Here is a 14457-nt window from a genome sequence, read left to right on the forward strand (position 1 = left end):
ACATAGACCAGAGGAAAATAAAATAAAATAAAATAAGGGATCAAATGAGAACCTAACAGAAGCAGCAGCACTGACGACAACAGGAAGGAATTGTGACATCTTTTCAATTATTTGATAAAAATACATAAAGTAATTGGATCACCAGACAAAGGCTGAAATGACATCAAAGGAACTGAAAACGAAGAGCCAAATTTGGAGAGAACTGTAGCTTCCTCTGGACATGGTGTTTATTCATGGAAACCAAGACAAAAAATACAAAGTCCCAGTAAACAAAACCTTTCTAAATGTTACTTTCCCTAAGGTTCCAAATGACATTCTTTTTTGTGTTTGTGACATCACAATGGAATTCAAAACAGCAGCAGCAGCAGAACAGAAAATAAAGGAACAATAATTGAAGTAATTCTTGCAATCAAATGACTGTGTAACCGGAAAAAAACATAGAAGGGTAGTCTCTGTTAACCTCCGAATCGTTTTCTAAAACTTTGCTTGTTTTCAGCTGTGTTACAACTCAAATCAAAGACCCTTAAAAATGAAGTCTCTTTTCAAAATGGTTTTGCATCTATATTTTGTTTACTCCAGCATGGCTTTACCCTGAGGAGATGTTTGTGGTACAGCTTTCTTCTGGAGTAGGAGTCTTTTGCAGTTGATATTTATTAATTAATATTACAGCCACTGTAATCGCACCTGATGATTGTGTGGGGGTATTTTACAAATCTAACGATATTCATTTCTGTACTTTATTTGTAACTTGACTTATTGAACATATTTAGTTCTTATCTGCTTCTCTCCTGTTCTGCTCCCTGTACAAAAGCCCTAGGGAAGGTACCTTTCCATAACCTTTCTGTTAGTCACAACTGCACTTGTGTACTCAGTAGTCGCTGGACTTAGTAGATACTGATCCTTGCCACGTGACAGGCTGTACATTTTTGTAGCTCTGATCTATGCCCTGTGATTAGGCATCAGAAAAGAAAGAGCAAACTCAGTCCACCACTCCTGCAGGTCACACTTTTAAATATAGCAGTGATTTTTTTTGTACCCGGGACCCCTGTTGATGTGCACTATGGCAGCAACTTCTTTGTGTACGCTAGTGCAATGACCTTTTCTTCATGCCTGTGCATCCAGTATGGATGCACTAGCAAAACTACCTCCTCTTCATGTGCACCAATGCAATGACCTTCTATTTGTGCCTGTATCCCATTTGCACACACTAGTGCAACCACCTCTTCTTCACACTTCGGTCACTTGTTAGAGTGCACTAGACACAGTGATCTGGCAATGCACTTTGCTTTCTGCTCACATGCACTAGTGCAGTGTGGTGACTTCTCCATGCCAGTGCTTTCTGCTCAGATAGGTACAGTGACCTTTTCATGTCTGCGAGCTGCTCAGGAAACCAATGTGCACTCTTTCCCCTTCCGCTCATTAAATGAGCTGTGTGATGTAGCAGGACTGCTGATGTCTTCAGAGACACTAGAAGAATGTTAATACATTTATTATGTATTTTTGTTATGTGATGTTAAATGTATTATGTGAATGTGAATCAGTGCCTGCAGAAATTCCACAAAGGTGCTGTATGTAATAAGCAATGCAGTGCTGGTTCTGGCAGTGCAACTGGGAACTTCAGGGGTTTAATATTCAATATCCATATTTCTAAAAAAAAAAAAGTCAGTGCATGTCAATACTTCACTGCACAAATGTGCATCTCTGTACTTGGTTTTAGTCCCTGATGTTAACAAACATTAACAGGTTTGTACTGCAGGTGTCCCTATTTTACTAGGCACTCATTTTGCACATCACATTCAGAGGGGCCAACATCAAGCCAAGAAATAGTTTGTGGTTCAAATGGCAGATCTACCTGATCACTACCTCTTCTTACCTTTGAGTTGTTTTGTGGACCACGCAAAGAAGGATGTTTTGTATATACAGGATGAGGTGGAAATAAAACATGAAGGTGACTGCGGAAAAAATAATTTGGATAATTAACCATTGGGTCAACTTACCTAGAGAAGTGAGGATTCTCCATCGCTTGAAGTGTAAGTCAAGACTGAATGTCTTTCCAAAACCTCACCCAGAAATTAGGGCCCTGATGCAGGAATCACTTGGTGAAACTGTATGGCCTATGCCAGGGATCGGCAACCTGCAGCATGTGTGCCAAAGGAGGCAGGCGAGCTGATTTTTAGTGGCACTCTGCTGCCAGCTGGGGTCCCGGCCACTGGCCCCACTCAGCCCACTGCCTGCCTGGATGGATGGAACTGCAGGCTGGCAGCTGGCTGAGCGGGGTTGGCAGATGTGACCCCGCCTGTCAGGGGCTGGCAGACAGAACCCAAGACCAGTAGTGGGCTGAGCGGGGCCAGCGGACCAGACCCCACCTGGCAGGGGCCGGCGGATGGAACCCCAGACCGGTAGCGGGCTGAGCGGGGCCGACGGACAGGACCCCGCCTGTCACGGGCCGGCAGACAGAACCCCAGACCGGCAGCAGGCTGAATGGGACCAGCGGATAGGACCCCGCCTAGCAGGGGCCAGCGGATGGAACCCCAGACTGGCAGCGGGCTGAGCAGCTCAGCCCACTGCCGGTCTGGGGTCCCGGCTGCTGGCCCCGCTCAGCCTGCTGCCAATCTGGGGTTCCATCTCCCGGCCCCTGTAAATGTAAAATGTTACTGTCACGCAAAATCTTAAATTACAGTAAATAAATGAAGACTTGGTACACCACTTGTCAAAGGTTTCTGATCCCTGGCCTATGACAGAACTAGGAGGATTATCTCAATGGTCCCTATGACTAAGGGCTTGTCTACATCAGAAAGTTGCAGCGCTGGTGAGGGAGTTACAGCGCTGCAACTTAGGAGGTGTACACATCTGCAGGGCACCACCAGCGCTGCAACTCCCTGTTTGCAGTGCTGGCCGTACTCCCGTTTTGTCTCGGGTGTAGAGGATCCAGCGCTGGTGATCCAGCGCTGGTAATCAAGTATAGACACTTACCAGCGCTTTTCTTGACCTCCGTGGAATAAGCAGGTATCCCAGCATACCTGAGGAAGCCTCTGGTAATCAAACTGGTCTCCTTCCCCAGCTTGCTCTCGCGTTCCCCGAACCCCGAGCAAGCAGGTCTCCTTCCCTGAGGTTTGCTGGGTGGTTCCGGGAACGCAAGAGCAAACCGCGGCGAAGCTGGTCTCCTTTCCCGGTTTGCTCTCGCGTTCCCCGAACAAGCAGGTCTCCTTCCCTGCGGTTTGCAGAGTGGTTCGGGGAACGCGAGAGCAAACCGCAGCGAAGCTGGTCTCCTTTCCCGGTTTGCTCTCTCGTTCCCCGAACCCCCGAGCAAGCAGGTCTCCTTCCCTGCGGTTTGCAGGGGGGGTCGGGGAACGCGAGAGCAAACCGCGGCGAAGCTGGTCTCCTTTCCCGGTTTGCTCTCACGTTCCCCGAACCCCCCTTGAAGCCGCCCAACAGCGCTGCAGTGTGGCCACATCTAACACCACTTGCAGCACTGGTTGCTGTAAGTGTGGCCACTCTGCAGCGCTGGCCCTATACAGCTGTACTAATACAGCTGTAACAACCAGCGCTGCAAAATTTTAGATGTAGACATGGCCTAATACTTGAACTCTCCTCCACCCCTCAGGACCTCCTGATCCCACAGCAAGTTTCCATTTCCCCTCAATTCTCAAGAGTCCCGGTACATTCAGATTTAATGTGTACACATTTGTGGAGCCCCAGCTAATTTAATAACCCATGATTCCCAGAAAGTTGGATCCCTAACAAGGTAACACCCTTCCCCCCTTTCCCCTGGAACTTGGAAAAACAAGTTCTAGATCTTCCCATACAACACCCCTTCCTCAACTCCCTCCCCTCATTCATTGGTAGTCATCACTTTCAGAACACCCAAACCCACAAGTGAATTTGCTGGCAGTGCTCCTCCTGCCTGGCTGTGGAATCCACTTCAGCAGGACTCTAAACATTATTAGCAGCCCATCTCAAGTACTCCCTGAGCCAATGGAATCGTCAAGTGGAATAAGGCCTAGTGCAGAATCAGGAGTGATCCTTTCTCCTAAAACTGTTGGTGTGATACACACTCATATGCAGGCTAGTGTGGCCACAGGTTTTCTTTTGTGTGGATGATCCAGGAAGTAAAGCAAGTTTAAACTAAAATTAGGTTTAAAAACTTGTTTTTTTAAATGGGGATGCATCACACCTTTGCAAATTAGTCATACACAGTTGCCAATAAAACTCAGATTACCTTTCTACAGAAAGCTTGAGTGGCACACAGGTCACAAAAGAAGACTTTTAAACAGGGTTAAGGCAGCTGCAAATGCTTGAAAATACATTGTGAAGGAGACAATGAACTAAAAGATCTGCCAGGTAGGTGCCTGCACAATAAGTGATGAATTAGGTCAATATTTAATGGCAAATACCATAAGTTTGATCAAGGAAATAACAGCTGTATTAATCAGCTGTGACTTAATAGTTTGAGAACTTATTTTGTCCCACAAACAGAGGGCCAGACCCACAGCTTGGAGTCAAAGGACCTAAGTCCATTTACAACAGTGAAGGATGTGGCGCAATACGTCATGCTCCAAAGAGGATTTTTTCCTATAACTGACATAAGAAATGTAACAAAACTCCAGGTAGGAGCTGGGGAGAGAACACAGAGGGTTAGAGCAGTGGTTCTCAACCAGGGATACACGTAATCAGCCCCATCAATGACAAATCATCCAAAAAGCCATGCCTGGCTGAAAAGATGCATGCAATTTGCGTAAATCCTCTTGCATCCAAGAAGCCCTCGCCAAAGATAGGGGGATGGGAGGAATAGGTGTCTAAGTGTGAGTACAGAGAACGTTTTCACTGAGGTCAAAAGCTGTGATGTGGAGATAGTCTCATGTGGACTCAGGCATGTAAGAAAGGACAAAGGGGAGAGAGAGGTGGTTTGTGAAAGAGAAGTCACCAGGACAAATTAGGCAGGGAATGAGATTTATGCATGTTTGATAGGTCAATCAGGAGACCTAGAATGGCTGACAGTGTCCCTTTAAGTTTTTTAACAATGTAAATGATTCATCCATTCTTTACATAACGAGCAGTTAGACTATTAAGTGACCTAAACTTACTTTAAGCCCTTAATTCCCAACTAGTTACTGTCTGGAAGGTGAAGACCTAACTAGATGATGAGTCATTAATGCTTAAATGAGAAGAAACATCCCTCTGCAGCTTCTGCATCCTCCATGCAGACAGTAAGTGTGCACTCCCACCACCAATCAGACGGGTTTTGATTAGGTTTAAATGTACAGGCATGTTAGAAGGTGCTAGCTACCGTGTGCTAACATACAGGTTCTAAGAGTCTAAATCAGGCAGGGCAGTTTATTATTTAACATGTGCTAAGCTGGTCAAGTTAAAGATGAGGCTCCTTCCAGACTTGAAACTGATCAGTTTAGCCTGTGTTAAAGTCTAAACTTCCTTGTCTACATCGGACTTTTAGAATGCAGACATTAGCATCTTTTAGCTAACACCTACAAACAAACCGAAAAGGTCTTATCTATCTCGGAAATTGACTGGAATAGCTATTTCAGAATAAGCTATTGAAACAGCCTCCCCATGTAGACAGCTTTTCAGAATTCTGTTCTGGTCAATTTCCCCACATAGACAAGGCCTAACTCCTAGTGGAGACCAAGCCTAGAGATCCTTCCACTGTGTGTGATGCTAGTAAGTGATGGTACTTTTGCTGAGGAGGATTCTATTGTATGGAACTGGCCTCTCTGAAATTACTCATCCTCACTTTAAAAAGCACCTTGAATGATGGTATTTCCCCCAAAAAAGTGGTTTCACAGTCCTCACTGATGGCCCTTTAGTTTGTACTCTCCCTTCAATCTCTCCTCCCTGGTTAATTTGCAAGTTCAATTGTTTTTTTTAAGTATCTATAAGGATATTAGTACAATATACAACTATATATTTGTTATTCTATTACATTTTAATGAGGAAGGTAGATAGATAAATTCAATTCTAATTCTTAATCCTGGGGGCTCTCAATCAACAAGTATCTGGTTCCAGAGCCATCCTGTTTAGAGCCTCTTGACCTAGTCCAAAGGTTCACAAATAGCCAAAAATACTCCTGATTCTGCCCTATACAACACGGAGTCTCTCCTGTCTTCCATATAAGCTTAGTCACGTTTCCTTGCCTATCAGCATCTATTTCTATTCCAACTTTATTTGATTCTTTTCATCCAGAAACAAAAAGGCAAATTGCACACCCCAGTTTGTGTCTCACACAGGAATCAGACGCTAGCCTAGTTAGAGGACTAGACAATTTACAGAGCCTGAAAATGTATGAATATAAAGACAGGAAAATGTTCTTTATCTTTACAGATCCACTTCTCTGAACTGTAACCGGAGTTTCGTTTTTCTCACCAACCAGCTGTGAACTAATTACAAGAAGTTCTAACTAGTCAAGCTCCCTCTCCAAACATATGGATTCAATTAAGTCAAACTGCAGCTGATTTTAATCAATCTTCCTTGAAGCAGCCAAACTTGAAGAATCTCTTCTCCTTCAACTCGAAGAGCTGAGGAGAGCAGGAAAAGCAGGAGAGTGGTATTTGCATAAGGAACACTTCACCATCCGCTCCATTGCCTGTAAACACAAGGCTCCTAGCAGTAATAAATGCTAATTGAGCACTCTTCAGAAGTCTTTCCTCCCATTTTCTCCAAAAAGCACTGATTTGATCAGTCCCTTTTGTTCCTGGCTTCAAGTTGCAGTTTCCCCCAATAAGTAGAGGGCAGATTGCCTGAAGTGTTCTGGACTGTTTAACAAACTAAACCACTTTCTGAGGCAGCAGCAGCACTCTGCCCATAATATGTAAAAGCAAAACACAGCAGCAGACATGCTCTCCCATTCCAGAGGGGTTGCCATAGCAGAAATGGATGCAGATGAGTGACTACTTAACTGTATGTGGCCCCTCTGCCTTCTATACCAGCTGATCTCCCCCTATCTCAGGTTTAAAAGATTTCAGTTACATGTGTCGTGGGAAAGGAGTGATGTTGTCTCCCTACAATCCAAACATTTTTTTCTTGTTTTTTTTGTAATTTGAGGTTTTTTATTAGCAGTAAAGATCTGAACAGCGAGTAATATCCATGCTACTGTGTTTATACCAGTGAAGGAAAATCAATGCAGCCCACAGCTAGGTGTCAAGAGCCAAAGGAGTATTGGGAATTGAAGGGTGTGAAGGTTGATGGAGCTTCTAGCCATAATTGAAGTTGTCCCCATGCAAGCAAGAGAATACAAAGAGACGTCAGATACTATATACGCTGCTGCAGATACTCATCAATTTCTTCACTTGCTAATACAGGCTTAGGGAGGATAAATTACATACCTCCTAATACAACAGCAGCTTTCAAAGCACATACCTGCCCTCTGGCCCAGTTAGTGCCATACAGTTAGCTGAAATGCAGTATCAGTGCCAGCAGCCAATTCAGGGACAGGCAAAGGCAAAATGACCATACTCCGACACACAGGCATGTAACAACGTGTGAGGATGTTTTTGAAGATAACTTTTTCATGTGTCAATACAGTAAAACCTTGATGATCCTGAACTCTTGGCTACTAAAGGCTGAACATGTCCCTTCAGATTTGAATTCACCGCGTATGGTTTTATGGACTGATCAGACTTCAGTAAATAAAGATTGGTGCGCTTAAAGTGTTATGCTTGATTTCACTCACTTTCTATCACACCCCATCTCCCCAACACATCATCAAATTTTATACACTCTCTTGTAAGTAACTTTTTATTTATTGCAGTCATTTATTCCAATAATGGCTTATTGATATATTTTTAAAGGAAGTGTTACAGATTAAGATTTGGCAGAGGTTTTTTTTTTAATTTGTTCATTGTCTTCTACCTCTTTTATTTCCTTATTTTCTCTGATCCTCTGTTTTTTCCACTTCTGAAATTTTACAAGGGGACTTTTTCTTCAGTACATTTTAAAAAGTTATTTTGTACCATTGCCATTTTTTCTCCTTTCTTGCTTTCCTTTCCGACAAAGATATTATTTTAACCCATCATCTCCTTGATTTCTACCTGAGGAATGAGCAACAAATAATAAACTGACTTGGGCACGTTCCAGTGAGTCCATTGGAGTGTGGAATTACCTTTTTCCAACATATTCTCCTTGCAGTATCTGACTGAAGAGATTAATAGCGGGATAACCCATATTTAATGGGATTCAGCAGCTGATAACCCAGTCCATAGCAGTTCTTAGAGTCAACAGAAGTGTTTACACAGGATGTAATTCTGAGCCTGGTCCTGCTGGGGATTTGGCACTCAAGTAATGAATAATGAGTCTTCATTAGCAGGCAGGGGCACTGGGCAATTTTTATACCGAGGGAGTTGAAAACCTTTGAACAAAACCAGAAACCCAGAATATGGTGGAATGGCACATTCGGCTGCTATTATTACTTCAAGCCAGGGGGTGCTGTTGCACCTCCAGGACCAGAACCTCTGTTAACAAGGTTGTTTTTCCCTTGTAGGCAGTTCTGACCTCTTGACCACTCAACTGGGTGGTTACTGGTCAGTAATTCACACCTTTTCAGCACTCGGACTTGCACACATCCATCTCCAGTTGGAGAAATCTCAGTTGCCCAAGGAGTTAATCTCTAGTGTTCTCTTTTCCTTGCTATTCACTTCCTGATTCAGAGGAACCAGAACTCCAAGCTTATAAGGTATGCACAAAGAGTGAGCAGATAAGGAGAAGTTAAACAAATAACTAAGTCCAAGCCTTAGCCCTCCCAAACTAGAACCAAGAATGTTAACTTAATCCAGTTCTCCTCAGGTGGGTTCTCCATCTAATCTTACTGATGGGGCTTGCTTTCTCCTTCTTGAACCAGCTCAGACAGATGAACTCTTCCTCTTCTCTATGCCTGCCTGTCCTCTTGTCTTCCTCACATCTTCTCCTTTTCCCTGCATCCCCAGGTCTTTTTTGTTCCTCTCCAGTCCCCTCATGTAGCCCTGATCTGCATTGCACCATTGTTAAACTCTGGGGTTCTGAGCACTGCAGGACCGGCGCTAGGGTTTTGAGCGCCCTAGGCGGACGGCAATGTCGCCGCCCCGTGTGCTGGTCCCGCGGCTCCGGTGGAGCTGCTGCAGTGGTGCCTGAGGAGGGTCCGCTAGTCCGCGGCTCTGGTGGAGCTGCCGAAGTGGTCCCTGCGGGAGGTCCACCGGAGCCGCGCAAGCAGCCGACCGTCCGCAGGCTTCACTGTGGCAGCTCCACAGGAGCTGCCTGCCGCCCCCTCCGGTGGCGCCCTGACCCAGGGGACAACCTGGACTGCGGGCTGCCGCGGAGGCGCCCTGACCCAGGAGACATCCTGGGCTGCCGGCTGCCGCGGAGGCACCCTGACCCAGGGGACATCCTGGGCTGCCGCGGAGGCGCCCTGACCCGGGGGACACCCTGGACTTCGGGCTGCCGCGGCGGCGCCCTGACCCAGGGGACACCCTGGACTGCGGGCTCCCGCCGGCAGCTCAGACTCCCTCTCTGTCCCAGCAGCAGCGGCTGCTCAACCATTTAAAAAACTTGGGGGGCGCTTTTTGGCACCCCCAAATCTCGGCGCCCTAAGCAACCGCCTAGTCTGCCTAAATGGTTGCACCGGCCCTGGAGCACTGCCACTGAATTGTACTATTGTGATGTGCACTACTAGAGCCTGGGACGAGTTTAAATGACTTTTATTTGAATTGTGAATTTTGTGAAGAATACAACAAATACTGCGCCACCAGAGTCTGCTTACATGGTGGGCTAGTGGTTTTATTATAACATGAAGGCTCTGTCTCAGCTTTGTCTTTGATGTCCTGATCCCAGCCTTTATCATTACATCATTTTCACAACATTAAATGAGCTCAGCTACTGAAATGACCACACCTACTTCTGTCAAAAATAACACAATTAGTAAAACTATATGAAAGGCTTTGAACCTTTCCTGCTGCAGACAGACCTTAGAAGTTTGGTGCTGGGCTACTGGCACTGCTGACACTGATTATAAACACTAGATCTCTCTGAGAATCCCAAACAAAACAATGAACACACTGGCCAGAATGGTGATGCCCCAGTGCTGGGAGCTGGCAGCTACCCTGAAGCAGTGAGGACAGATTAAATATGATCTGTGAGTGAGTGAGTTGTAACCTACTCTGAAACCAAAGCTGTTGTTGTGTATGTTTGGAGACTGGAGCATCAGAACACCAAACCCAATGTTTTCATCTCCTTCTGATGACAGAAACCCAATTAAAGGAGAGCTGGGTGACAGGTTTCGCGCTAACCACGGCTCGGCAGAGGCGCTCAGCAGCTCTCAACTCCCCGCTTTATCAAAGCTGTCACTTCCCCCGTCTCCAGGAATTGGTAATAAAAAAGAGATTTGATTTGCCTCTAATAGGTGTCAAGATAAAATCAATGGTCTGTCTGAAATTCGGGTAATTTCAAACCTGCAGGTTTTCTACCACCATAAAGCAATTTACAGAAAAAGGGGAAAAGAGAGAAAGGAAGAAAAATTAAAAGAATGAAATGTTACAAGGCTGGGCTGTTCGGCATATCAGAGAGAGATAACACTGCTCAGAGCAGGATGGCTTTTGATTAAACACAAAATAGGCTTCGCTTCTCGCTCACTCCAGCTTCTTTCAAACAGAAGACGCTTTAAATGCAACACTCCCACCCCTCCGTCTTCACAGAGTAACAGTGTTAGAGACATGAGAGCAGCCCGAGTAAACAGCTCCTTCTATTGCTGCCAGCTTCAGGGACCGGAAGGCTTCACTGCTGTATCCAGAATAAAAAAAAGTTGAAACTCTTGCTTATGAGGTGGCTGAAGCATCAGCCTCAGCAAAAAGATAGGAAAATCCTGCCGTGCCATGGTGAAATCAGCACTTTAGCTTTTCTTTCACTCAGATTTCATATTTCATAGCTTCCTCCTCTTGGGAAGAGTGTGCGGATCACAGCCACTGCAACCTGTTCCTTCCATACCCCATCATCATGTTCTGGACTTGAATAGATCCTATCAGATAAGGCCGCAACTACTGAGCTTTGCTCAGCACTAATGGTAATGATAGTGGGAAGCCGTAATTGAAACAGCGCAGAGGCATTTTTATCCACCTGTCATCATAGTGGAAAACAGAGTGTACACAACAGCCCCCAGAGCTAGAGCTGCAGCAGTGGTTAGTTATGGCTATGAAGTTTGCTAGCACAGACAACAGTTCAGAGACTTCTAAACAGAAGAGGTTTTCCAAGGATACTGGAAAAAGCATCTGTTCTTGCATGCCTGAATACATCACCAAAATCTCAATATGACAACATCGTACACAGATAAGGGTGTGTGGGGTGGGCTCGGTTTGGCCTTCTTGTGGGATCCTTTCCCAGACCGAAGGGGAAAGATCTGTGGAGTGTGAAAGGAACTTCAGGAAGTTTGTCAGTATACCCACCCACCAAGGCTGGACTGTGCCAAGCTAAGAAGCCCTTCTGGCCCTGCCCCATCTCTTACCTGGAGAGTGAGCTTTTCCAATTTCATTTCCAGAGACTTGTTCTCTTCTTCTAGCCGCCCTCTCTCAGCCTCCAACTCTTCGATTTTTAACCTGTAAAGAGAGGGGAGGGAGAAATACACTGAAACTCCCAATGCTCTAACCCTGCTTTAGTCCCACCACTGGAAAGAGTAAAATAAGGAGGACCCAAAGACAGAAATCACACACCTGCCATAAAATATTCTTCCAATGGAAAGACATCACATTAAAAAAAAAGAATAAAACACCATTATTGCACCGTTAAGTACACACAGGTAAAAGAGCAACTCATCGGAAAATTCAATATTTACAGTTCCTAAACCATTGTTACCTTGGCCATGTCACACGTGTATAATCTTCTGTTCCTCTTTGTTCTTGCTAAATGTTTATATTTGGGGGAGGGGGTGTTTTTTCAGAGTGTGTAGGGTTGGTTTTTAAAGAGAAAAAACATATTAAGCTATTTAATAACATTCTAGACATTGAAAAGTCATACATCACTCAGGTAAAAAGTGGTTGGCGAAAAGGGTGAGAGGCACTCTCATCTGTCATTACATATAAACCACCAACATCCTGGGCACCTACTTTTTCCAGAAGAAGCTGCTATATGACAGCATCTTCAGATGTAACTTAGAGTTACTCCTGACACTATGTTGAAAAGTGCTTTTAATCCTTCAGGACATACCAAAGGAAGAGAGAATTTTTTCTGTAAGGAAACAACATAGCAGCTACTGAAGGTCAGAATCAGATACCCAAGATGTTCAGAGTCAATGACATCCTCATATTCAATATGCCATATTTTGGATCAAAACCTCTGATAAATCTCACACCACCACCCACCCTCCAAAACTAAAGGGTTATGTTTATCTCTTGCCTCCTACAGAACAAGCACTCTGCACTGTGGTACCAGATGAGGGCTCCTGCTGCCCTCCAATATCAAATGTGTCTCCACAGAAAGCATGGCTTGAAAAAGGATCAAGCTGAAACTAGATTATGGTTGAGCCATTATGCTTATATGGTATTTTTGATGTACGTTTAAGGTTTAATAACTGATTCCTGTCCTTAATTTCATGCCCAGGGAGATGTGGTGCTTTATACGCTGGTGCTGTTCTAGTGGGATAGAGAATGTGTGTTCAGAATGTTTGTTATAGTCTGAGATGTCTGCCATTTTGCAGTACAGTCTGTCTAATGCTTTTCCCCTCTCGTCACTGAATGAGATTTTTCACTTGTTGTCTTATGAAATTCAGCCAGTTGAATTGTTCAGCTGTTTAAATTTTCACTCTGCCTCCTTCTGCAAAGAGAGAGATGTGCACTTTTGCAATGGAGCATCTAAGGGTATACCGACATTGCAATTAGACACCTGTGATTGGCCTGTGCCAGCTGACTTGGGCTTGCGGGGCTCAGGGTAGTGGGGCTGTTTAATTGCCATGTAGATGTTCAGGCTTTGCCTCCAGTCCAAACTCAGGGACCCTCCTGCCTCGCAGGATCCTAGAGTCTGGGCTCCATCCTGAGCCTGAACCTCTGCACCGCAATTAAACAGCCCCTTAGCCTGAGCCTTGCAAGTCTGAGACGGCTGGAACAGGCCAGCCTCAGGTTTTGAATTGCAGTGTAGAAGTACCCCAACAGACTGCAACCAAAGGCACCTGCTCCCTACTCCCATTGTAATGGAGAACCAGGGTGCAATATCTCATCTTTACTGACTTGGCACCCCTCCTCCACACCCAAGCAATGGCCTGTCTCTTGTGCTGGCTACTGGGACCAGCATTGCTGTTCTCAGTGCCAGAGAGATTTTTAAAGACTCATTAGTACTATATCTATTTATAGGCCACTCCTCTACTAGCCTGTGTTTAACACTGTAAAGAGCCCTGAATCGCCACTGGGGGATACTAAGAACCATAGGCAAACAGTTTGTGCTCCTTAGTCTTTCCTGAACAGCCCATGGAAGCATTTCCCAGTGGCAGAGAGAGAGAGGCACGGGATATATAAACATAGCAGAGCATTTGCATTTGGCAGTTAAACTACCAGAGAAGATAATTACTTATCATGGAAACTTTTCCTTTGAGTAAACTCTGACTCACGGCCCAGTTAGTGTTGTATCTGGATTCTCCAACGGGCAAAAAGGCAGTGTTAACCTACATGCAACCTTGTGCTCCACCCATCTAGGTGCCAACAATAAAAAATGTGGCATCCATTTTATCCCCAATTCTCAGGTCTCAACTTGCGCACCAGAGTTACTCTTCCTCAGCTGTTCTACAGGTGTTTGCAAGTAGAACAACCCAGGACAGACTCAAATGAGGAAAGACAAAAAGTAAACTAGAAAGAGGCTCAGTACCATCACCTATCAATTTAACATTTGACCTAGACTGAATACAAATGCAGCTTTTCAGTGGGAGGAGGAAAGAAATGTCATTTACTTGCTACAATATTGATACTATAAAATGCTGAGTTTTACTGGTGTAGGAAGCATCGCTGAAATTCACTACTGAATATCTACCAATTCATTCATTACAGAGAAGCTTGAAAACATGCAATGGTTTAAATTCTTGACAAGATTGCTTCACATCTATTACACGGCTTTCCTGGAGCAGATGCAGTGAAACTAAAAGTAACTCAAATGAGAAGTCTCTAAAGGCACAACGTATTTTGACAGTCTCCCAAGCTCTAAGTGGGAGACCTAGTTAGTGAAAGATCACCAAGGAGTTGCATTTGCTCTGACCTGTGTATTTACCCCAGTATCTTGGTCTTGCATGTGTTTCCAATTCCAGATAGTTGGAATCATTCTGGTGTTGGGCACACAGCATATATACCACTGTCTCAATTTAGAAGGACAAAACAAAAAGGAAAAAACCCTACATCTCCAACAAAGCCTATTCTACCAGGAAAGGCTGAACCATGAAGTCCATGAGAGACCTTGCCATGCAAATATCATTTATCTGTGAAGTGCTTATATGCTATGGTAATGGATGTC

At 44.7% G+C, this 14457-nt stretch overlaps 1 protein-coding gene across 4 annotated transcripts in view; it reads right to left on the bottom strand.

The window, feature by feature from the left end:
* MAD1L1 (mitotic arrest deficient 1 like 1) overlaps positions 1-14457 on the bottom strand; it is a 558561-nt gene that overhangs the window by 208627 nt on the left and 335477 nt on the right. For all 4 annotated transcript variants that reach the window (XM_030577083.1, XM_030577082.1, XM_030577084.1 and 1 more), the window contains exon 15: positions 11477-11567. In XM_030577083.1, the coding sequence (XP_030432943.1) occupies positions 11477-11567 (91 nt within the window). The remainder of the gene's footprint in view (positions 1-11476; positions 11568-14457) is intronic.

This window comes from Gopherus evgoodei, chromosome 10 (genome assembly GCF_007399415.2).
Source record: "Gopherus evgoodei ecotype Sinaloan lineage chromosome 10, rGopEvg1_v1.p, whole genome shotgun sequence".
Lineage (NCBI taxonomy): Eukaryota > Metazoa > Chordata > Testudines > Testudinidae > Gopherus > Gopherus evgoodei.